General features: G+C 38.8%; 1 protein-coding gene across 2 annotated transcripts in view; it reads left to right on the top strand.

Annotated features, from left to right (window-relative positions):
- The window catches only part of LOC129863375 (regulator of G-protein signaling 17-like), a 36,738-nt gene extending 18,167 nt beyond the window's left edge, over positions 1–18,571 (top strand). For both annotated transcript variants that reach the window (XM_055935322.1, XM_055935330.1), the window contains 3 exons: positions 3,275–3,346; positions 5,880–6,111; positions 6,447–18,571. In XM_055935322.1, coding sequence (XP_055791297.1) covers positions 3,275–3,346; positions 5,880–6,111; positions 6,447–6,635 — 493 coding nt within the window. In that variant the 3' untranslated portion in view covers positions 6,636–18,571. The remainder of the gene's footprint in view (positions 1–3,274; positions 3,347–5,879; positions 6,112–6,446) is intronic.
- The last annotated feature ends 8,490 nt before the right edge of the window (positions 18,572–27,061 follow it).

Genomic DNA, 27,061 nt, shown 5'->3' with positions numbered 1-27,061 from the left:
CTCAGTTGGTATGAAACATGTATTGATCCACGCACCGTTGTGGATTTTTACTGTAGCTTCTCTAAGGGTATTTTAATGTTTGATTTGTTACATTAAATAATTCAGTTATGGCAGTCATCCGTTGTTATTGCCAGTAAGAAACTGCTAACAGCTGAGAACTGCTAGTTAACTTTAACACAACAAGACAATAACTTCTAGAAAGCAAGCTTTCCAAATGGAGACCCTCGGAAATCGCTGGGAAAAATACTGATTAGGCATGTGCACAACTATTCATTTTTGCATGCAAAAAAACAAATAATATAGGCCTATTTTAACACTGAAAAGCTTTTTCTAAATGAAATAAAAATTCCCTTGTGAAATTGTTACATACAGTGCATTCGGAAAGTATTCAGGCTTCTTGACTTTTTCCACATTTTGTTACATTAACATCTAAAATTGATTAAATAAATGTTTTTCCTCACCAATCTACACACCCATCATGACGAAGCAAAAACAGGTTTTTAGACATTTGAAAATGTATAAAAAATGTAAAACTGAAATATCTTATTTACATATGTATTCAGACGCTTTGCTATGAGACTCAAAATAGAGCTCAGGTGCATCCTGTTTCCATTGATCATCCTTGAGATGTTTATACAACTTGATTGGAGTCCACCTGTGGTAAATTCAATTGATTGGACATGATTTGGAAAGGTGAACACACCTGTCTATATAAGGTCCCACAATTGACAGTGCATGTCAGAGCAAAAACCAAGCCATGAGGTCGAAGGAATTATCCGTAGAGCTCAGAGACAGGGTTGTGTCGAGGCACAGATCTAGGGAAGGGTACCAAAACATTTCTGCAGTAATGAAGGGCCCCAAGAATACAGTAGCCTCCATCATTCTTAAATGGAAGAAGTTTGGAACCAGCAAGACTCTTCCAAGAGCTGGCTGCCTGGCCAAACTGAGCAATTGGGGGAGAAGGGCCTTGCCCAGGAACCTGATGGTCACTCTGATATGGCTCCGGAGTTCCTCTGTGGAGTTGGGAGAATCTTCCAGAAGGACAACCATCTCTGCAGCACTCCACCAATCAGGCCTTTATGGTAGAGTGGCCTGACGGAAGCCACTCCTCAGTAAAAGGCACATGACAGCCCGCTTGGAGTTTGCCAAAAGGCACTTAAAGACTCTCAGACCGAGCAAAGTACAGAGGTCCTTGATGAAAACCTGCTTCAGAGCGCTCAGGACCTCAGGCTGGGGCAAAGGTTCACCTTCCAACAGGACAACAACCCTAAGCACACAGCCAAGACAACGCAGGAGTGGCTTCAGGACAAGTCTTTGAGTGGCCCAGCCAGAGCCCGGATTTGAACCCGATCGAACATCTCTGGAGAGACCTGAAAATAGCTGTGCAGCAACACTCCCCATCCATCCTGACAGGGCTTGAGAGGATCTGCAGAGATGAAATGGGAGAAACTCTCCAAAAACAGGTTTGCCAAGCTTGTAGTGTCATACCCAAGAAGACTTGAGGCTGTAATTGCTGCCAAAGGTGCTTCAACAAAGTACTATGTAAAGGGTCTGAATACTTATGTAAATGTCTTGAGTTTTGTATATTTTTTTAAAATAAATTTGCTCAAATTTCTAACAACCCGTTTTTGCGTTGTCATTAATTAAGAGGTATTGTGTGTAGATTGAGGGGGGGGGGGGGGACGATTTGCTCCATTTTAGAATAAGGCTGTAATGTAACAAAATGTGGTAAAAGTCAAGGGGTCTGAATGGTTTCTGAATGCACTGTACAAGGATATACCATGCCATTTTAGATTATTTTATTTAATAAAACAACAAACCTTTCAATGTAGTTTTTATGACGTGCACTGTATGCCCCATTTAAAAAGACCGGTAACCTTCGTGTGTAGCTTGTTGTTTATGTTAGCCAATCAAAGCGACAAATATGCTCTATGTGTAGCAAGTGGAGTGAGAGTTCACTAATACAATGCAAGATGTAATGAAATTAGGGAATTAAAAGTTAGCGAAATGAGAGCGTAGGCTACAACGAGCAACCAACTGGTAGGCAGTTGTTTTATTGGAATGGGGTTGAAAAGCGCATCATGTGGAGAAAAGCACATCATGTGGCCTCAATTAGCCTAGATAGCTATAGCTTCTCCAGTCAAGACAAGCACTGTTATTTGGCATGATAAATAACATTGTAGCTGCTACAAGTTAGCTAGTCTTGGCATCTCTCCCTCCGCCTGTTTGCTCCCATCTCATCCCCTCCACAGTGGCAGCATTAGAGCGCCAGACTCCCTCGTGCAGCAGTGTTCAGGTTTAAAGTTTAAAAAATAACATGTATTTAGAATATCCAGATAGCAAACAAAAATTCATGATACTATTCGATTAGTGAATTTTTGTTTAATTTGTTTTACATCCCTAACGTTGATATATTTTCGCCTTATCGCCCAGATCTCAATACTGTGAAGGCGAAATAAGGCTAAACACTGGGAAATGTGTAGATTTTTAGGCTACACATCCCATTTGGGTTTCACTTCTTTACTTGTTATTAATTTGTTAAATACTTGTAGTTAAATTAACTTGCTGACTTCATCAGGGATACTGAAGGTATTTTTTGGGGGTCGGGGGGGGGGAATGGATGTCTGTCTATTCGCTATTTGTGTATCACATAATATTTGGCGTGTTTAGTGTTAAAGTAATGATCGTATAACACATGCTGAAGCAATAGGCCTATACTAGGCTACATCCAAGCTCAAGTCAGTCAAATCTGCATAGCAGTATTTACACAGTGGCATATAAACAAGCTGTTTCTCCAATACATCCCTACCTGAAATTTGCTATGCGTACATTCCGTTTGCATGTCATGTGAAATGACTTGATTACCTCTTTCCAATACATTTGTAATGTATTTAGGAACAAAACAATGCACCTCCATACTAGCTTTTCAGGTTTTTGTGAAAGGAAAAGATGGTTAATTGCATTGTTAATGTGTTGCAATTCAATTTGTGTTACAATAGTTTGTTATTGTGTATCCAACACGTGTTTAACATGTACATTTCCTGTATAGGGATTTTGTAAAGGTTTTGTGAACTGTAAATAGCAGGGAGCCTCACTCCCCACACAGGTTGTTTTCATGTCAAGCTTTCACTGGTTTTTAGAATAATTACATACCTGTTCTCAGGCAGTAGTTTCAACAAAGATACAACATTTAGACTGCCATATGAATAAGTATGTTTGAATATGGAACATGTTTGAAAGCAATAGTAATCTATTTCTGCTTCCCCTGTTCCAGGAATGAGGACCGCATGGAGGGTTCCGAACGGACATGCACTAAAATGGATAGTATTGAAGCCACGGAAGAGCAGTACGTTGCCAGCTATGCCTTTTTCCTTAGGATGTCTCTGAGAAAATACCAAATTGTTTTGATATCGTTTCATATTTTTGGTCATTTAGCAGACACTCTTATCCAGAGCAATTTCCAGTCATTGAACTGAAGGTAGCTGGGTGAGACAACCATGCGACAGTCAAAACAGTCAGGAAAATGCAAGTTAGTGTTAGTGCCAGACAGGGAAGGAAAACAGTTTTAGTTTTTTTGTGTTGTCACATAAGCTAATGGCCATTGGTCACGTCCGTTCTTGCTTGTCTTTGCAGGCATTGTACATAGACATTATACGTTAGGACAGGTTACCTCAAGAAAGGATGCCAGAAAATTTGCCAGAATCCATGCCAGTAATGTTGTAGTCTAATTATTTTGCCTAATTTACTGCTTTGGCCCATTTAATTTTCTCTCCTTACGTTACTGCTGTGTCAATATCTATTCCTGTGTGTTGCTCACTCGTTTGCTGTATTAGCCAATTAGAGCATGAGTTTTATTTTCTCTCCACCTCTCCCACGATTTCAGTTATTTGACTGAAACAGCTGTTAACTGAGGACACATGAGGACATAATTTCCATCCACCCCAAAAGAGCAGGTCCGTTATATAGAGTATAGGATTCACCTCTGCAGTGTTTTGTGTGCCTGTTATTTGTGTGATATGTATTATTGTTGGATTTCAGCATTCAACCGGATTTACACGATGTAGCCTGTCAGACAACTGTGAGCCAAATACTGTTCTCACACGGCTGTGGCCATGGCACGGGATTCAACCTTAGGCTCTACCTTGGAAAACTCATTCTTCATGTTGTTCTTCTAGCTAGATCGATCACCTGGTCCTACTGTAATAATAGAAATAATGTTTTGTTGATTAAGAAATGAAAATAACAGAAAGACCTGCACATAATTACTCCTAATTACCAACCTTTAATGACAACATTTCAATGGGTCCCTGTAGCCATGACTCTCAGGTCAAACAAGTCCTGACAAAGATGCTCCCGTTCAAACTGGTAATTAGTAGGGCTAGGAACTGCCAGGGACCTCACCATATGAAATTATCACCATACTCAGGTGCCGATACGATATGTATTGCAATTCAATACTGTGAGTTTTGATCAGTCAGGGAAATAAAAGTGCTGAAAACTTGTTGGCTCACTATTTAAAATGAAGATGGGGAACAAGCTATAGGATAAAAATACATATGGATACTTGGAGTCAAATATCGTCCAAAAATAATATTGCGAGATGTAACTATCAAATAAATGTTTTACCCCATCACTAGTAATTAGGAGCATACTAAGGTGTTCTGTTAGTACATGGACAAGTCAGCCAAATGGAATGGTTAGTTGGTTGGTTGCAGTGGCTAACCAAAGTATTTATTGCAGTCTCTTCATGTCTGCTTAGACCAATCTCTATTTGCCAAGTGCTATCCGTTTAAAAATGTTCATAACAATGAATTTCTCCAAATCACTCCACCTGGCTATCAATCTTCAGGTGGAGACTACTTGCAGACGTGTCATCTTACAGTACAATATGTAACCCTGGAGTATAAACTGTCATGGTCAACTTATTGATGCAATGGTAGCTAAGCTGGGGAGAGGACTGTCCATAATAAAGCGCTGCTCTGCTTTCTTGATATTGCTATCAATAAAACAAGTTCTGTCACACATGGACCACTGCCCAGTTGTAAAATTAAGTTCCCCATTGAGGGACATACAATTGGCCCAGAAGAGGGCAGCACGGCTGGTCCTTAAATGTGTACAGAGAGACAACATCAATGACACGCATGTCAATCTCTCCTGGCTCAAAGTGGAGGAGAGATTGACTTCATCTTTGTGAAAGGTATTGACATGTTGAATTCATTGTAATTGGGAAGAAGTTAGGTAATAAAAGAAGTATGGGGAATAACAGTTCTGACATTGTTGCTGACAAGCACACTAATCTGTTTGTTTTGCTGTGTTTTTTTATTTATTTTTATTTAACCTTTATTTAACCAGGTAGGCAAATTGAGAACACGTTCTCATTTACAATTGCGACCTGGCCAAGATAAAGCAAAGCAGTTCGACACATACAACAACACATAGTTACACATGGAGTAAAAACAAACATATAGTCAATAATACAGTGAAAAAAAAAATAAGTCTATATACAATGTGAGCAAGTGAGGTGAGATAAGGGAGGTGAAGGCAAACAGATATATGTATAAATAAATAAAAATATAAAAAGGCCATGGAGGCGAAGTGAGTACAACACAGCAAGTAAAATAAAAACTAAAAAAACACTGGAATGGTTGGTTTGCATTGGAAGAAAGTGCAAAGTAGAGACAGAAATAATGGGGTGCAAAGGAGCAAAATAAATTAATTAATAAATACAGTAGGTAAAGAGGTAGTTGTTTGGGCTAAATTGTAGATGGGTTATGTACAGGTGCAGTAATCTATGAGCTGCTCTGACAGCTGGTGCTTAAAGCTAGTGTATCGTGAGAGTCCAGACTGCTGACACTGGGTTCCTGGTATCGTGTGTTTAGGCAACCCACTCTAGACGAGGTGGTGGCCTGGGCCCGTAGCTTCGAGCTGGTGATGCGCTCCTCAGAAGGCAGGGAGATTTTCCGAGAATTTCTGCGCTCTGAGTACAGCGAAGAGAACCTGTTGTTCTGGCTGGCCTGTGAGGAGCTGAAGAAGGAGACGGACCCGACAGCGATCGATGAGAAAGCCAGGATCATCTATGAGGACTACGTCTCCATTCTATCACCGAAAGAGGTAGGAGGCATCAGGTTGGAAGCAGGAGTTTGACTGGTACCTAGTATTACTCAGTATCACATTGTTGCTTGATTTAGCTTTAGGGTTACTTTAGAGTTGCACTTTCAGGACTTCCATTGGTTCCGTTGTGGAAAATGAAAGCAAGTACACCCAAATATTTTGACTATATTTGACATGCATGTATTTGACCCAGGTCTGATTCCAAGACATATTGAAACCCCCATCTCAAAGTGGGTGAGGAGGAGGTGGGAGGTGAGCTTATCTCCATTGATAACATGACCGTGTAGCTCTTTGAGTGATTGCATTGTCATTGTTCTCTCCCCCTCTGCCCCCAGGTGAGCCTAGATTCACGGGTGAGGGAAGGCATCAACCTGAGCCTGGCAGAGCCTAACAACGTGATGTACGAGGAAGCCCAGCTGCAGATCTACACCCTGATGCACAGAGACTCCTACCCCCGTTTCCTCAACTCCTCTGTTTACAGAGACCTTCTGGACAGCAAGAGAAGCTCCTGCCTAGACACCTAAAGTAACCCACCCACCAACAAACAAAACAGAAAGACAATCAGGTGCCAGAACTGGGTTAGATATTTTCCTTTTTTGAAAACCAGAAAATAATGAATAGTTTAAGCAATTTCAATTGTCTGCTCGCAGGCGGCCCTGAGGGTTAGTTCCTGGTTTAACTGCAGATAAGAGCTCCTCAGGCTACTGTTACAAAGACAAACAAAAGGAAGGGTAGACCCATTGTTCCGGTACTGTACTTTTGAGAGTTCTCCTTTTGCTCGGTCTCTTTCTCTCTTGGTCTGTATTTTTCTCTCAAATTCTGTCCCATGCCTCAGACTTTTTACAGTCCAAAAACAATGCCCTTTTTAAAATAGTTGTAGAGTTGACCGTGGTGAGCAGGAAAATCACTGACTTTGCATGTGACACGGTAATGGACTACACTGGCTTGGTATGTTAGCAGTGGACAGCAAAGGTTCTTGAATATGAGATGTATTTTCTTCTGTTCTAGGGATTTCCCTGTCAAGCTCTTGATGTGTTATGTGAAGGGAATATCGATATTTGCCAATTAGCTTGCAGTTGTTGATTTTGAGAAGGTTGAAAGTTTTACAGCAGTGTTCATTTCCAAGCACTTGCCTTCTTTACAACTCTAAAAGAGAAGGAGGCCTGGAATTGTGGTCGGGCAGCTAAATGTCTAATGAACATGACTTTCCACGGGAAATCACAATGCCTTGACGAGAAAAAGGTGGCACAAGCGCTGCTTGTTATGGTAACAACCACAGTTTAGTAAACACAGTACAGTTCTACCTGTCCTTCCCTCACCATCTCACCCTAAGAGAAGCACAGGTTATGTCAGAGGTTGGAATCATTGCTGGAGAATTTTTTTTATCAAACATTCAATTAGTTTCAGACAAATCATGAATACTTTCAAGCTCTCAAATGAAAGAGAACCGTTAACTTTTTCATTTTTCTACTGCATATAATATAAATGGTAGTAATCAAGCCTTGGTTCGGAAGGTCAAGTATGAGATAGCGGTATGTCTGATGCATAGCCATGAGGTCTAAGAGGGGTCTGCATTGCATAGACATGGAATTATGAAGTATGCCTGTGTGGCTTCTGGTTTTAAAGCTGTAGCTAGTTCTAGACTGAAGGGGGTCAGTGCCAGCTAAGGAACAGCCCAGCCGAGAGCAGAAGAGGCCTGGTGGAATTGTGGTTTGGAGGTTTACAGTCCTGTTCACCAGGTGTGTGTGTGTGTGTCTCTTTAAAGGGGCAATCAGCAATTGCTACGTTCATTTTTGGACTTATAAATTAATGATCATTGATTCTTGAAGAATATAATTTATAAATGCCTCATGAGCTTAGTTAAACTGTTGTACACCATCAATACCCAAAATAGAAGCTTGTTTTACTCCAATGTTTGTAAACAAAGTAAACAAACACTGTATAGCCTCTAAACATGGTTCAAACTGTCATGTTGGTATCATGCATGGTCAGTTCTTGCATCTATTGCTCTTGTTTATGAATTTAAGTGGTTACATTTATCCAGCCCAATCCCTCAGCTTTTTACAAAACGGGTGAGGAGAACACTGCTATTTTGTTTCTACTGCTGATTGTCCATTTCAGCCTGGCTAGCGAGGTGCCAGTAAGATGCTTGGAACATCACTGAGCCCCATGCCTTTAACAGTCTCTCTGCTTCCCAGGGATGGCCAAGGGAGGTGAATAGAAATTTTGGAGACGATTCGTTATTTTTCCTAAAATTGCCGGCGTGCATTATTGTGTGTACCTGCCGTCCAGATACACACGTATCAAACATTTTAAATATGGTATAGTTAAAGGTAGACTCAGCGAAATGACATTGCCACCGTAGATATTGCGATGAGCGAGATGCAAGACGTTCTCCTACAGTCACACACAGTATCTGTGCATGTGCACGTGTTCAGTTTACGCTCTTACAGCGTGGTAGCCAGGGGACCAAAACAGTGGGGAAGTTTAGCCTCGCGGTTCAACGCTCTTAGTTGTTGTGGAAATTGACCCACTATGCTGTTTACTTTCTGTGTCTACATCATATTGCTGAGTCTACCTTTAATGTCCCATGAACATATACTGTAGGTCTAAAATATATATAGTACCAGTCAAAAGTTTGGGCACCTACTCATTCAAGGTTTTGATTTTTAGAATAATAGTGAAGACATCAATACTATGAAATAACACATGCAATCATGTAAAGAAATCAAAATATATTTTATATTTGAGAAGATTCAAAGTAGCCACCCTTTGCCTTGATGACAGCTTTGCACACTCTTGGCATTCTCTCAACCAGCTTCAAGAGGTAGTCACCTGGTTTGCATTTCACTTAACAGGTGTGCCTTGTTAAGTTAATTTGTGGAATTTCTTTCCTTAATGCGTTTGAGCCAATCAATTGTGGTGTGACAAGGTAGGGGTGGTATACAGAAGATAGGCCTATTAGGTAAAAGACAAAGTCCATATTATGGCAAGAACAGCTCAAATAAGCAAAGAGAAACGACAGTCCATCATTACTTTAAAACATGAAGGTCAGTCAATCTGGAAAATTTCAAGAACTTTGAGTTTCTTCAAGTGCAAAAACCATCAAGCGTCATGATGAAACTGGCTCTCATGAGGACCGCCACAGGAAAGGAAGACCCAACATTAGATCTGCTGCAGAGGATAAGTTCATTAGAGTTAACTGCACCTTAGATTGCAGCCCAAATAAATGCGTCAGAGTTCAAGTCACAGACACATCTCAACATCAACTGTTCAGAGGAGACTGCGTGAATCATTGTCGAATTGCTGCAAAGAAACCACTACTAAAGGACACCAATAATAAGAAGAGACTTGCTTGTGCCAAGATACAAGCAATGGACTTTAGACCGGTGGAAATCTGTCCTTTGGTCTGATGAGTCCAAATGTGAGATTTTTGGTTCCAACTACCGCGTCTTTGTGAGATACAGAATAGGTGAACGGATGATCTCTGCATGTGTGGTTCCCACCGTGAAACATGGAGGAGGTGGTGTGGGGGTGCTTTGCTGGTGACACTGTCAGTGATTTATTTAGAATTCAAGGCACACTTAACCAGCATGGCTACCACAGCATTCTGCAGTGATACACCATCCCATCTGGTTTGCGCTTAGTGGGACTGTCATTTGTTTTTCAACAGGACAATGACCCAACACACCTCCTGGCTGTGTAAGGGTATTTGACCAAGGAGAGTGATGGAGTGCTGCATCCAATGACCTGGCCTCCACAATCACCCAACATCAACCCAATTGAGATGGTTTGGGATGAGTTGGACCGCAGAGTGAAGGAAAAGCAGCCAACAAGTGCTCAGCATATGTGGAACTCCTTCAAGACTGTTGGAAAGCATTCCAGGTGAAGCTGGTTGAGAGAATGCCAAGAGTGTGCAAAGCTGTCATCAAGGCAAAGGGTGGCTACTTTGAAGAATATCATATTAAATGTATTTTCATTGGTTTAACTTTAGATATTTTTTTTTTACCCCACATGATTCCATATGTGTTATTTCATAGTATTGATGTTTTCACTATTTTTCTATTATTAAATAAAAACCCTTGAAGGTGTGTCCAAACTTTTGACTGGTACTGTATTTTCAATTCAGATTTTGTGCATTAAAAAAAAAAAAACATGGACAAATTATTGTAGGCCTTTGTCACCTGTTGATGTGCAGAGGTCAGTGAGTAAAGTATATTGTGAGAGTTGTGTGTATTATCACCACTGGTGGGTAATGATATTCAGGTGTCATGGAAACCACTGTTTTGTAAGAACATCATTCTGCCATCAGGTCTTACTACCTGAAGTTCATGTGCCAAGGCCAGTTTTAATAAAGCCCATATACTGTAGGTTATTGAAGTGCAATTGGATCAGATGTAGAGTTTTTCCATTTTTGTAGTCATAAAAATGAACATATAGCCTAATGATATCAGCCATTTTGTATTCATAAAAATGAACATAGGATAGCTTAATGATATCAGCCATTTTGAACATCCAACTATATTCTAACATTCCCTATATTTAGTTCACATTCAGCTACCTTTATAGAAATATTTGAACAGTGTTTGCATACAGTGCAGAGAACATTGATGTTATATTTTGAGTGAATGACACAGTAAAGGTGATCCAGTATGCATGCACCACAGTGGTTAGAGGATACCTTTTTATGTCGCTCTATTAATGACAACTCACATTGACATTTTACAAAAGAATTACTTGCTCAGTTTAGATGTTATTTCAGCTGTAACTTCACAATGTTTGACCAACCAGACACTGAAATGATGGTGCAATCAAACCAAGTTTACATTCGTACGGTGAGCAATTTCCTGCAAGGGAAGCCAATAGCAGATTTTTGGGGGTAGGAAAATGGTTCTGAATGATTTGAAAATGAACATTTTACGATGGGTGAAGAGTAGTATTGTGTTGTCTGGGTGTACTGTCTTGTCTTGACTCTGAGTAACTAATTATTTTCACTCCATGGAAGGAAATGGTTGTTCATTTTACTGGCATTTCAACAAGGATTTAACTATTCATGACGAGACGGTATCATAGGCATAGTGTCATATCTGTTCAAATGTTGACTTCAATTCAGAATGAATGGCTTTGAAAGGTGGCAGAGGTTTGTTGACAGAGAAATCATTTGATCTAAAGTGTCATATTTGATGTGATTAGAGAAGCATTGGCCTTATTTGCTTTGTTTCTCCTTTAAGAGTGTCATTAGTGTTTTCACTACCTCTCATTTTGGTTCCTTTATTTCACATCTAGTTGTCAATGTACACTTTGTTTTTAGATCTACTTGAAGCCTAACACTGTAAACAAAATGTGCACAGAAAATATGTATTGAGCGTTAGGATGATTAGCCTAGTTTACTTTTTTGTTTGTTTGATTGTTTAATTGTGTTCAACTGGAAAAAGATTTTTAGATATATAAAGAATTCAGGAAATACACTGTTTAAAGGGCTAATCTCATTTTGCCTATGCAAATATGTTACTGTTGAAATGTGGGAAAGGGTAGGTTAAGTTACCTTTTTAGCTAAGTTTGATGGAACATGGTTTACATTGCCCTTTGCTGGTATTCTTCAATCTTATTCAGCAAAAATGTACCGTTATTTTTGTTTCTATATAAATATATAACAAGTAATATACAGAGAAAATAGTATATGCCTTCGTGAAGAAAAAAACAACACTTGATAAATACAAATAAATATGTGTGTTGTCAGACCTGTGGCTGTGTTATGAGATGACAGTTCACTCTGAGATACACCTGTTGACTGATAGACTAGTCAGAGACTCCATCCATAGAGGCTTTATTATCCATTCAGTGTTTTCTTTCAGGCCCATGAGCATCTCTTTATCAAAGGAGCCATTCAACGTCGTCATTGCTGTACGTAACCCATATTGTAATTTGCAGTACAACCGTTTCTACAATCAAGAGGCAGTTTCTGTCTGTTGTTTCCAAGGGTTCTTCATAGTCACATTCACAAAGGTTGAAGGGCTATTTTCGGAACTTTAACAAATATGTTAAAATCACAAGAACAGAAACATCTACCTCTTGGTTGCTTTCCCAATGAACCCGATGTACAAGAGCCAGGTTGTCGTGGTAAAACATTAGATATAACGTTATGTGACTTCACACAACATTAATAACAGCTTAATAACATGAATAATGATATTTTGAGCTTAACTGATATTACGACTGACTGGCTGACTGAACATTCTCAATAATTATGTTCAGTAATAACAAGACACCTGAAATGTGATGTCAGTGTTCCCTAAAGATTAAATGTGGTACTACATCACTATGTCCAAGCAGGGCATAATGGTGACTTGAGCCATGACTGAGGGATAACCAGAAAACCGGTTGTCCATTGTCTACTGGGTATGCTTTATATTGAGATACTGAGAGAGCTTGGGTACTTGCTTTCAGAGGGCCATGCTTATAAACATATTCATAGTCATATTAGTTTGCTCATTGCGCCATTTTTTCCCCTCTAAGAGCTAAAACTGTTTAATAATTCTCTTTCCTCAAACTCCATCAACCATTTGTTATGTTCACGAGCGGACATTAGTGGTGACTCACGGTCAGCCTGCCACACAAACATTGATTGAAATAATTCTATAACAATAAATCCTATAACTGAACATGCTTTGCTGGGTTTGTGCAGTAGTATAGAGTACTCCTTCTGTTGTCAAAATAAATTGTAGAATGATTTGGGGTATTGGCAATGACAGAGTTTTCTGTCACAGGTATATTATATGCGTCCAGATTTGACAATCAGGCAGTGTAGTTGTCCAAACAGATACAAACTCAATACTGTCTTTTCGTCAAATTACATACAATTGACTTACTTCACCTTTGAGTTTATAGAGACTGTTTTAGAGAGTATGAAGCGAAGTGTCATCTACCATGTCTTCAGAAATGCTGCATCCAATGCATTGTCAACAACAATTAAAAACCTATTTAGAATTGTTCTGTAAGCTTGTCTCCAGACCAACACTCACAATAAGGCATATGTTGATTACTTCCCCACATTACAGTGTAATCATGTTGACAAAATGATATTGAAATAATGTGGTAACAGCATTTGATTCCACCTGTTTGTCTATTGACCACACATATGTTGTATTCTATTGTGCCATCCATACCTCACTCCCATCTCATCTTTCAATTGATTTCCAATATCCATTAATCTACAAAGATACAGTACATTGATGACGCTTTTCAGGAATTAACAAAGAAACAAAGGCTATTTTCAACCCAAAATATTATTGGTCAATATTACCACCACAGGTGTCCGTCAGTGATTCAGACCCTGATCTCGACTGAGAGTCTTTCTTTTTTACCCACCAGAGCATTAACTGCTAGACTAGTTAATCAGGTATTGTACTATTTTGATGATTTAATGTCTTCTTAACTGAACACCATTAGTTTAACATGGTCCTGTAGGCCTAAATCTTGTTCCCGGTCACAAACGTCTATTATATAGTCTTTTTGGCTTCCATCCAAACTATTATTTTTCCCACAGGGGATGTGGAACCAGTCCTGACGCTCTGTCTAAATGGGGGTGTGTGGAACCAGTCCTGACGCTCTGTCTAAATGGGGGATGTGGAACGAGTCCTGACGCTCTGTCTAAATGGGAGATGTGGAACCAGTCCTGACGCTCTGTCTAAATGGGAGATGTGGAACCAGTCCTGACGCTCTGTCTAAATGGGAGATGTGGAACCAGTCCTGACGCTCTGTCTAAATGGGAGATGTGGAACCAGTCCTGACGCTCTGTCTAAATGGGAGATGTGGAACCAGTCCTGACGCTCTGTCTAAATGGGAGATGTGGAACCAGTCCTGACGCTCTGTCTAAATGGGAGATGTGGAACCAGTCCTGACGCTGTCTAAATGGGGGATGTGGAACCAGTCCTGACGCTCTGTCTAAATGGGGGATGTGGAACCAGTCCTGACACTCTGTCTAAATGGGGGATGTGGAACCAGTCCTGACGCTCTGTCTAGATGGGGGATGTGGAACCAGTCCTGACGCTCTGTCTAAATGGGGGATGTGCAACCAGTCCTGACGCTCTGTCTAAATGGGGGATGTGGAACCAGTCCTGACGCTCTGTCTAGATGGGGGATGTGGAACTAGTCCTGACGCTCTGTCTAAATGGGGGGTGTGGAACCAGTCCTGACGCTCTGTCTAAACTAAAAAGCCTAACGGGCCGTATGTGGCCCGCGGGCCGTAGTTTGCCCATGTCTGGTCTAAACATTAATTATCCCTGCTTGTGATGTGGTTTTGGAAACGTTTGGAACTTTACTTTCATATCATTGAGAAACTATTTTACAAATACCAAAGATTACACTTACTGTACAGCATTTTAACACAGTTGCAGCCAACAGTATTTTTCAGTAAACTTTTCTTGCTTCCTCCTTCTGTTATAAACAGATGTTTGCAATGCTGGATAGTTAATTAAAATATATACAAGCCAGACAATTGCTGTAAGATGGATCCCACACTGCCATGTTATAAATGGGCCTAGTAATTTTGCCTTATTTTTGTATATTTATACAGAGTGTTGGGACTGGTTACCTATTCTCCGCAAGCAAAATAATAGTTTGGACAGGTTCCCAAGGGTTGTATAAAAGCACTCTGACTCAGGGCAAGCCATAATCATGAGATTAGTTGCATGATATGGGCTATTTGGAGGCAGCATTTCGGTTCACTCTAAGTGGCAGGTTTTCTCCATCATTTAATGTTCTCCATAATGTTTTCTAAGGTTTTTGTCCTTGCTCTTCTACATCTTCCATACATCCCTTACCTCACTTTATGGAACTGGCTGTGACCAGACAGAGAAACCGTCATTGATATAGAACGGCATAGATATAAACCGGTCTCTCACTACAGATAGTTAGCAAAAGAGTAGGAAGGAGGACCCTCATACACATTTTACCTCAGAGGCATTCATGACAATTGTGTCTTGCTTTGGGGTGATGGGGATGACTTTGTACAGATATTTGTAGAATTTATTTTCAATGTACACAACTGGTGAGGCAATCGGAGCGTATTTATTGATTTAGAATGCCAGAGCATTCTTTTCACAATGCTTTTGTAGATACCATCAATGATCTAGAGTTAAAACAACTATTTTAAAGGTCACTCGAGGAATTAAAAGTTATATTTTATATTCAGCATAATTGTTATTTGCCATTAACAATAATGTATGAGTATATATTAAAGTATTGCAATATGCAGACAATTAGTAATGCTAGAGAAATTATTTTACGTCTAGTATATTTCACTAATATTGACAATCTAAATCTGTCTTTTCTCTTAGTGTATTCTCATCAATTGCCTGAATGACTGACTTAAAGTAACTGCCCAGTGAAAATCTAACTTTTATAAATTCATATACAATTAACTCATACCCAAATAATGTTGTTGACTTATCCACCCACGTTGTTGACTTATCCACCCACGTTGTTGACTCGTATTTGTGGCCAAAGCATACATTGGAACATTTTTATTTAAAAAAAAACTCAAACTTGTACCTCAGACAGTTTTAAAAATGCTTGTTATTTCCTCAGAGGATGAGCTGGTAAATCAGCGGTCTACTCGTATGAATATTTTTTATGACTGGTATATGCCCACACCATGCTGTTGTTGGGGTACGCCCACACTGTTCTAACACAGAAAAGCTGTTTTTTTACATACTTAATTACCATTTTTTTGGAAGGAAAACTATTTAAATCATATTGTAGTTCATTATAGGTCATATTTCATAGAAATCTGGAAACACTGGACAGTTACTTTAAATCCTCTCCATACAGTATTCATGAAATTAGGTTATGGTAGTGTTACGAAGCCAGCTAGCTAGCTTACTAATTGCTACACTTGCTAAGTCTAGGGGTCCTAGGCCCAGCTATATGGTCTGTAACTTGATTTAATGTGTTCATTTAAGACTTAGCAAGTGTAGCAATATCATTAAGCTAGCTAGCTGGTTTCGTAACACTAGTCAGAGTATGTGGACCATGTTGTATATGACATCACCTTATCTGGGGTCCAGGGCCAGCTCCATCTTGACTTCTTGGTTGTTCAGCCCAGGCAGATTGTTGTTCAGTTTATGGTGCTAAAAATAAATATTTACAAAGAGGCCTGTCCAAAACTAAGGACACTAAAGACTGGCCGGCCAAGAAGCTCCTGTCCACTTCTCTCTCACTGATTGTCGATCCCTGATTGCCCGCACATGTGTGCTTATCAAGGCTTGGCACAGCACCTGGCCCAGTTGCTGCTGCCACCTGGGGATAGGGAGTGGAAGTGGTAGTGTGCTGTAACAATAAACTAGCCCCCATATCATAACAGTAGGTCACTAACTAGCCCCCATATCATAAGTAGGTCACTTCAGAAGATTTGATACTATTCAGTTGTATGACTCTTATCTAAAGGCCATTTACCACGTGTTTGGGAATGTTCAAATGAACGTTCGAGTGCATCAAGAGTCATTGTTGTGCGATACCGTTGATGATTTTGAACACTATAGCTATCTCTTTTTAGAGTGTTGCCAGGGCAAGTCAATAATGATTTCTACAAGTCACATTTGCTGTATATTTCCATGTAACAACTTATCAAGCTGTTGTGTGACTTTCTTTTGTCTGAGCTGTTGAAAGATCTCGCTATGGATTAGTAATGAAAGCAAATATATGACATTAGTAATGTAAATATTTGTGGCCTGCTGGAGGTCATTTTGCAGGGCTCTGGCAGTGCTCCTCCTTGCACAAAGGCGGAGGTAGCGGTCCTGCTGCTGGGTTGTTCCCCTCCTACGGCCTCCTCCACGTCTCCTGATGTACTGGCCTGTCTCCTGGTAGCGCCTCCATGCTCTGGACACTACGCTGACACAGACACAGCAAACCTTTTTGCCACAGCTCGCATTGATGTGCCATCCTGGATGAGCTGCACTACCTGAGCCACTTGTGTGGGTTGTAGACTCCGTCTCATGCTACCACTAGAGTGAAAGCACCGCCAGCATTTAAAAGTGACCAAAACATCAGCCAGGAAGCATAGGAACTGAGAAGTGGTCTGTGGTCACCACCTGCAGAACCACTCCTTTATTGGGGGTGTCTTGCTAATTGTCTATTTTCCACCGTTTGTCTATTCCATTTGCACAACAGCATGTGAAATTTATTGTCAATCAGTGTTGCTTCCTAAGTGGACAGTTTGATTTCACAGAAGTGTGATTGACTTGGAGTTACATTGTGTTGTTTAAGTGTTCCCTTTATTTTTTTGAGCAGTGTATATTCAAGAAAGAGCGTGACCAACATTCAAACTACAAATTGGATCCAGTAAGTAGTACACCCTTTATTGAGCCCGAAGTTTGACATGATCTGTGCTATTGTAGCTGCTCCCTTTCAGTGACAGATATCTTCTTCAAAAGGTGCATAGCCTACTATAATTAGAGGGGTTGTGTTTAGGAAACCATGAATGGCCTCAAGCATTTTGTCAGTCACTATTTTCCTTTTTCAACATGACAATTTGACAAAATCACACCAGGCTATTGGTTTAAATAAACACTGGGCTGCTTGATTCTATGTGGTTGTTATAGGCTAACATTTCGACCTGATATCATTTGGTCATGAAAATCTCATCTTATTCTATGGAGTGCATGTGAAGTTGCCAAACTTTCCTGTTGCCTGTAGTTGCTTTCTCTGCTAGAATGTGCCACAACATTTACAGGAGGCTGAACTGGCCATCGCCATCCATTTCTAGACTTGCAGGGAAAGTGTAACGTTGTTGGAGTTGGATGGTGTTGTTTCTTGCACTCATGTTTTTAACAAACACAGAATAGCCTGTTATAAACCCTCCCTATTCACTTCACTGTTGTAGGGCCATGTGAAAAATGCAGAAAATGTATGTCACTTTTCCTCCTCAAAATTCATTTTCACGCTAAACCTTGACATTTCCATTTGTCATTTGAGATAAAACATTTAAAGTTATACATATTAGAAGAACATAGGCGGGCTATGTTTGAATTGTTGTCAACAAGGTCAACATTTTGTAATATTTCATAGAACCTGTGCTTCCACCTAAACAGAATTGAAAAATAGATTTTTGAAAGAGTATGTGGTATATCACGTAATGCTGAAATTGTAAAGTTTGTGTATTTCAATTAGCATTTTCTGTTTTATTTATTTTAACTGGTCTATATTTTATAACTCAAGACAGTGTTTATTAATGTTTAACTTATTTTTTTAAGTATGGAATACCTTTGTTATAAATTGTGGAACTGGTAAGCATATTGATGTAATGTTCTGTCTTTTTCTTTGTTTACAAAACATCTTGCATAAGAAACAAAGTCCAATCTATTGTAACTGCCCTTGAATAGCTGTGTTATTTAAATAGTGCTGCTAGAGAGACATTCTAAATGTAACATCTTACAATAAACATTTTTTAGACTTTTCCCCCGTGATGAGTTATTTAGAACTACGTTTTCCCTCCATATTGTATCACTTAGTAGGACTGAGTAGTACACTAGCACTAATGTATTGTATCACTTAGTAGGACTGAGTAGTACACTAGCACTAATGTATTGTATCACTTAGTAGGACTGAGTAGTACACTAGCACTAATGTATTGTATCACTTAGTAGGACTGAGTAGTACACTAGCACTAATGTATTGTATCACTTAGTAGGACTGAGTAGTACACTAGCACTAATGTATTGTATCACTAGGTAGGACTGAGTAGTACACTAGCACTAATGTATTGTATCACTAGGTAGGACTGAGTAGTACACTAGCACTAATGTATTGTATCACTAGGTAGGACTGAGTAGTACACTAGCACTAATGTATTGTATCACTTAGTAGGACTGAGTAGTACACTAGCACTAATGTATTGTATCACTTAGTAGGACTGAGTAGTACACTAGCACTAATGTATTGTATCACTTAGTAGGACTGAGTAGTACACTAGCACTAATGTATTGTATCACTTAGTAGGACTGAGTAGTACACTAGCACTAATGTATTGTATCACTTAGTAGGACTGAGTAGTACACTAGCACTAATGTATTGTATCACTTAGTAGGACTGAGTAGTACACTAGCACTAATGTATTGTATCACTTAGTAGGACTGAGTAGTACACTAGCACTAATGTATTGTATCACTTAGTAGGACTGAGTAGTACACTAGCACTAATGTATTGTATCACTTAGTAGGACTGAGTAGTACACTAGCACTAATGTATTGTATCACTTAGTAGGACTGAGTAGTACACTAGCACTAATGTATTGTATCACTTAGTAGGACTGAGTAGTACACTAGCACTAATGTATTGTATCACTTAGTAGGACTGAGTAGTACACTAGCATTAATGTATTGTATCACTTAGTAGGACTGAGTAGTACACTAGCACTAATGTATTGTATCACTTAGTAGGACTGAGTAGTACACTAGCACTAATGTATTGTATCACTTAGTAGGACTGAGTAGTACACTAGCACTAATGTATTGTATCACTTAGTAGGACTGAGTAGTACACTAGCACTAATGTATTGTATCACTTAGTAGGACTGAGTAGTACACTAGCACTAATGTATTGTATCACTTAGTAGGACTGAGTAGTACACTAGCACTAATGTATTGTATCACTTAGTAGGACTGAGTAGTACACTAGCACTAATGTATTGTATCACTTAGTAGGACTGAGTAGTACACTAGCACTAATGTATTGTATCACTTAGTAGGACTGAGTAGTACACTAGCACTAATGTATTGTATCACTTAGTAGGACTGAGTAGTACACTAGCACTAATGTATTGTATCACTTAGTAGGACTGAGTAGTACACTAGCACTAATGTATTGTATCACTTAGTAGGACTGAGTAGTACACTAGCACTAATGTATTGTATCACTTAGTAGGACTGAGTAGTACACTAGCACTAATGTATTGTATCACTTAGTAGGACTGAGTAGTACACTAGCACTAATGTATTGTATCACTTAGTAGGACTGAGTAGTACACTAGCACTAATGTATTGTATCACTTAGTAGGACTGAGTAGTACACTAGCACTAATGTATTGTATCACTTAGTAGGACTGAGTAGTACACTAGCACTAATGTATTGTATCACTTAGTAGGACTGAGTAGTACACTAGCACTAATGTATTGTATCACTTAGGTAGGACTGAGTAGTACACTAGCACTAATGTATTGTATCACTAGGTAGGACTGAGTAGTACACTAGCACTAATGTATTGTATCACTAGGTAGGACTGAGTAGTACACTAGCACTAATGTATTGTATCACTAGGTAGGACTGAGTAGTACACTAGCACTAATGTATTGTATCACTTAGGTAGGACTGAGTAGTACACTAGCACTAATGTATTGTATCACTTAGTAGGACTGAGTAGTACACTAGCACTAATGTATTGTATCACTTAGTAGGACTGAGTAGTACACTAGCACTAATGTATTGTATCACTTAGTAGGACTGAGTAGTACACTAGCACTAATGTATTGTATCACTTAGTAGGACTGAGTAGTACACTAGCACTAATGTATTGTATCACTTAGTAGGACTGAGTAGTACACTAGCACTAATGTATTGTATCACTTAGTAGGACTGAGTAGTACACTAGCACTAATGTATTGTATCACTTAGTAGGACTGAGTAGTACACTAGCACTAATGTATTGTATCACTTAGTAGGACTGAGTAGTACACTAGCACTAATGTATTGTATCACTTAGTAGGACTGAGTAGTACACTAGCACTAATGTATTGTATCACTTAGTAGGACTGAGTAGTACACTAGCACTAATGTATTGTATCACTTAGTAGGACTGAGTAGTACACTAGCACTAATGTATTGTATCACTAGGTAGGACTGAGTAGTACACTAGCACTAATGTATTGTATCACTTAGTAGGACTGAGTAGTACACTAGCACTAATGTATTGTATCACTTAGTAGGACTGAGTAGTACACTAGCACTAATGTATTGTATCACTTAGTAGGACTGAGTAGTACACTAGCACTAATGTATTGTATCACTTAGTAGGACTGAGTAGTACACTAGCACTAATGTATTGTATCACTTAGTAGGACTGAGTAGTACACTAGCACTAATGTATTGTATCACTTAGTAGGACTGAGTAGTACACTAGCACTAATGTATTGTATCACTTAGTAGGACTGAGTAGTACACTAGCACTAATGTATTGTATCACTTAGTAGGACTGAGTAGTACACTAGCACTAATGTATTGTATCACTTAGTAGGACTGAGTAGTACACTAGCACTAATGTATTGTATCACTTAGTAGGACTGAGTAGTACACTAGCACTAATGTATTGTATCACTTAGTAGGACTGAGTAGTACACTAGCACTAATGTATTGTATCACTTAGTAGGACTGAGTAGTACACTAGCACTAATGTATTGTATCACTAGGTAGGACTGAGTAGTACACTAGCACTAATGTATTGTATCACTAGGTAGGACTGAGTAGTACACTAGCACTAATGTATTGTATCACTAGGTAGGACTGAGTAGTACACTAGCACTAATGTATTGTATCACTAGGTAGGACTGAGTAGTACACTAGCACTAATGTATTGTATCACTTAGGTAGGACTGAGTAGTACACTAGCACTAATGTATTGTATCACTTAGTAGGACTGAGTAGTACACTAGCACTAATGTATTGTATCACTTAGTAGGACTGAGTAGTACACTAGCACTAATGTATTGTATCACTTAGTAGGACTGAGTAGTACACTAGCACTAATGTATTGTATCACTTAGTAGGACTGAGTAGTACACTAGCACTAATGTATTGTATCACTTAGTAGGACTGAGTAGTACACTAGCACTAATGTATTGTATCACTTAGTAGGACTGAGTAGTACACTAGCACTAATGTATTGTATCACTTAGTAGGACTGAGTAGTACACTAGCACTAATGTATTGTATCACTTAGTAGGACTGAGTAGTACACTAGCACTAATGTATTGTATCACTTAGTAGGACTGAGTAGTACACTAGCACTAATGTATTGTATCACTTAGTAGGACTGAGTAGTACACTAGCACTAATGTATTGTATCACTTAGTAGGACTGAGTAGTACACTAGCACTAATGTATTGTATCACTTAGTAGGACTGAGTAGTACACTAGCACTAATGTATTGTATCACTTAGTAGGACTGAGTAGTACACTAGCACTAATGTATTGTATCACTTAGTAGGACTGAGTAGTACACTAGCACTAATGTATTGTATCACTTAGTAGGACTGAGTAGTACACTAGCACTAATGTATTGTATCACTTAGTAGGACTGAGTAGTACACTAGCACTAATGTATTGTATCACTTAGTAGGACTGAGTAGTACACTAGCACTAATGTATTGTATCACTTAGTAGGACTGAGTAGTACACTAGCACTAATGTATTGTATCACTTAGTAGGACTGAGTAGTACACTAGCACTAATGTATTGTATCACTTAGTAGGACTGAGTAGTACACTAGCACTAATGTATTGTATCACTTAGTAGGACTGAGTAGTACACTAGCACTAATGTATTGTATCACTTAGGTAGGACTGAGTAGTACACTAGCACTAATGTATTGTATCACTAGGTAGGACTGAGTAGTACACTAGCACTAATGTATTGTATCACTAGGTAGGACTGAGTAGTACACTAGCACTAATGTATTGTATCACTAGGTAGGACTGAGTAGTACACTAGCACTAATGTATTGTATCACTAGGTAGGACTGAGTAGTACACTAGCACTAATGTATTGTATCACTAGGTAGGACTGAGTAGTACACTAGCACTAATGTATTGTATCACTAGGTAGGACTGAGTAGTACACTAGCACTAATGTATTGTATCACTAGGTAGGACTGAGTAGTACACTAGCACTAATGTATTGTATCACTAGGTAGGACTGAGTAGTACACTAGCACTAATGTATTGTATCACTAGGTAGGACTGAGTAGTACACTAGCACTAATGTATTGTATCACTAGGTAGGACTGAGTAGTACACTAGCACTAATGTATTGTATCACTAGGTAGGACTGAGTAGTACACTAGCACTAATGTATTGTATCACTTAGTAGGACTGAGTAGTACACTAGCACTAATGTATTGTATCACTAGGTAGGACTGAGTAGTACACTAGCACTAATGTATTGTATCACTAGGTAGGACTGAGTAGTACACTAGCACTAATGTATTGTATCACTAGGTAGGACTGAGTAGTACACTAGCACTAATGTATTGTATCACTAGGTAGGACTGAGTAGTACACTAGCACTAATGTATTGTATCACTAGGTAGGACTGAGTAGTACACTAGCACTAATGTATTGTATCACTTAGTAGGACTGAGTAGTACACTAGCACTAATGTATTGTATCACTTAGTAGGACTGAGTAGTACACTAGCACTAATGTATTGTATCACTTAGTAGGACTGAGTAGTACACTAGCACTAATGTATTGTATCACTAGGTAGGACTGAGTAGTACACTAGCACTAATGTATTGTATCACTTAGTAGGACTGAGTAGTACACTAGCACTAATGTATTGTATCACTTAGTAGGACTGAGTAGTACACTAGCACTAATGTATTGTATCACTTAGTAGGACTGAGTAGTACACTAGCACTAATGTATTGTATCACTTAGTAGGACTGAGTAGTACACTAGCACTAATGTATTGTATCACTTAGTAGGACTGAGTAGTACACTAGCACTAATGTATTGTATCACTTAGTAGGACTGAGTAGTACACTAGCACTAATGTATTGTATCACTAGGTAGGACTGAGTAGTACACTAGCACTAATGTATTGTATCACTAGGTAGGACTGAGTAGTACACTAGCACTAATGTATTGTATCACTTAGGTAGGACTGAGTAGTACACTAGCACTAATGTATTGTATCACTTAGTAGGACTGAGTAGTACACTAGCACTAATGTATTGTATCACTTAGTAGGACTGAGTAGTACACTAGCACTAATGTATTGTATCACTTAGTAGGACTGAGTAGTACACTAGCACTAATGTATTGTATCACTTAGTAGGACTGAGTAGTACACTAGCACTAATGTATTGTATCACTAGGTAGGACTGAGTAGTACACTAGCACTAATGTATTGTATCACTAGGTAGGACTGAGTAGTACACTAGCACTAATGTATTGTATCACTTAGTAGGACTGAGTAGTACACTAGCACTAATGTATTGTATCACTTAGTAGGACTGAGTAGTACACTAGCACTAATGTATTGTATCACTTAGTAGGACTGAGTAGTACACTAGCACTAATGTATTGTATCACTTAGTAGGACTGAGTAGTACACTAGCACTAATGTATTGTATCACTAGGTAGGACTGAGTAGTACACTAGCACTAATGTATTGTATTACTAGGTAGGACTGAGTAGTACACTAGCACTAATGTATTGTATCACTAGGTAGGACTGAGTAGTACACTAGCACTAATGTATTGTATCACTAGGTAGGACTGAGTAGTACACTAGCACTAATGTATTGTATCACTAGGTAGGACTGAGTAGTACACTAGCACTAATGTATTGTATCACTTAGTAGGACTGAGTAGTACACTAGCACTAATGTATTGTATCACTTAGTAGGACTGAGTAGTACACTAGCACTAATGTATTGTATCACTAGGTAGGACTGAGTAGTACACTAGCACTAATGTATTGTATCACTAGGTAGGACTGAGTAGTACACTAGCACTAATGTATTGTATCACTAGGTAGGACTGAGTAGTACACTAGCACTAATGTATTGTATCACTAGGTAGGACTGAGTAGTACACTAGCACTAATGTATTGTATCACTAGGTAGGACTGAGTAGTACACTAGCACTAATGTATTGTATCACTTAGTAGGACTGAGTAGTACACTAGCACTAATGTATTGTATCACTTAGTAGGACTGAGTAGTACACTAGCACTAATGTATTGTATCACTTAGTAGGACTGAGTAGTACACTAGCACTAATGTATTGTATCACTTAGTAGGACTGAGTAGTACACTAGCACTAATGTATTGTATCACTTAGTAGGACTGAGTAGTACACTAGCACTAATGTATTGTATCACTAGGTAGGACTGAGTAGTACACTAGCACTAATGTATTGTATCACTAGGTAGGACTGAGTAGTACACTAGCACTAATGTATTGTATCACTAGGTAGGACTGAGTAGTACACTAGCACTAATGTATTGTATCACTAGGTAGGACTGAGTAGTACACTAGCACTAATGTATTGTATCACTAGGTAGGACTGAGTAGTACACTAGCACTAATGTATTGTATCACTTAGTAGGACTGAGTAGTACACTAGCACTAATGTATTGTATCACTTAGTAGGACTGAGTAGTACACTAGCACTAATGTATTGTATCACTTAGTAGGACTGAGTAGTACACTAGCACTAATGTATTGTATCACTTAGTAGGACTGAGTAGTACACTAGCACTAATGTATTGTATCACTTAGTAGGACTGAGTAGTACACTAGCACTAATGTATTGTATCACTTAGTAGGACTGAGTAGTACACTAGCACTAATGTATTGTATCACTTAGTAGGACTGAGTAGTACACTAGCACTAATGTATTGTATCACTTAGTAGGACTGAGTAGTACACTAGCACTAATGTATTGTATCACTTAGTAGAACTGAATAGTACACTAGCATTAATGCATATTGTATCACTTAGTAGGACTGAGTAGTACACTAGCACTAATGTATTGTATATTGTATCACTTAGTAGGACTGAGTAGTACACAAGCACTAATGTATTGTATATTGTATCACTTAGTAGGACTGCGTAGTACACTAGCACTAATGTATTGTATCACTTAGTAGGACTGAGTAGTACACTAGCACTAATGTATTGTATCACTTGGTAGGACTGAGTAGTACACTAGCACTAATGTATTGTATCACTTAGTAGGACTGAGTAGTACACTAGCACTAATGTATTGTATCACTTAGTAGGATTGAGTAGTACACTAGCATTAATGTATTGTATCACTTAGTAGGACTGAGTAGTACACTAGCACTAATGTATTGTATCACTTAGTAGGACTGAATAGTACACTAGCACTAATGTATTGTATCACTTAGTAGGACTGAGTAGTACACTAGCACTAATGTATTGTATCACTTAGTAGGACTGAATAGTACACTAGCATTAATGCATATTGTATCACTTAGTAGGACTGAGTAGTACACTAGCACTAATGTATTGTATATTGTATCACTTAGTAGGACTGAGTAGTACACTAGCACTAATGTATTGTATATTGTATCACTTAGTAGGACTGCGTAGTACACTAGCACTAATGTATTGTATCACTTAGTAGGACTGAGTAGTACACTAGCACTAATGTATTGTATCACTTAGTAGGACTGAGTAGTACACTAGCATTAATGTATTGTATCACTTAGTAGGACTGAGTATTACACTAGCATTAATGTATTGTATCACTTAGTAGGACTGAGTAGTAAACTAGCACTAATGTATTGTATCACTTAGTAGGACTGAGTAGTACACTAGCACTAATGTGTTGTATCACTTAGTAGGACTGAGTAGTACACTAGCACTAATGTATTGTATCACTTAGTAGGACTGAATAGTACACTAGCATTAATGCATATTGTATCACTTAGTAGGACTGAGTAGTACACTAGCATTAATATAATGTATATTGTATCACTTAGTAGGACACTAGCATTAATATAATGTATATTGTATCACTTGGTAGGACACTAGCATTAATAGAATGTATATTGTATCACTTAGTAGGACACTAGCATTAATATAATGTATATTGTATCACTTAGTAGGACACTAGCACTAATGTATTGTATATTGTATCACTTAGGAC

Source organism: Salvelinus fontinalis, chromosome 1, assembly GCF_029448725.1.
Source record: "Salvelinus fontinalis isolate EN_2023a chromosome 1, ASM2944872v1, whole genome shotgun sequence".
Taxonomy (NCBI): Eukaryota; Metazoa; Chordata; class Actinopteri; order Salmoniformes; family Salmonidae; genus Salvelinus; species Salvelinus fontinalis.
The sequence above is the reverse complement of the archived record's forward strand: the minus strand, read 5'-3'. Positions and strand labels throughout refer to the sequence as shown.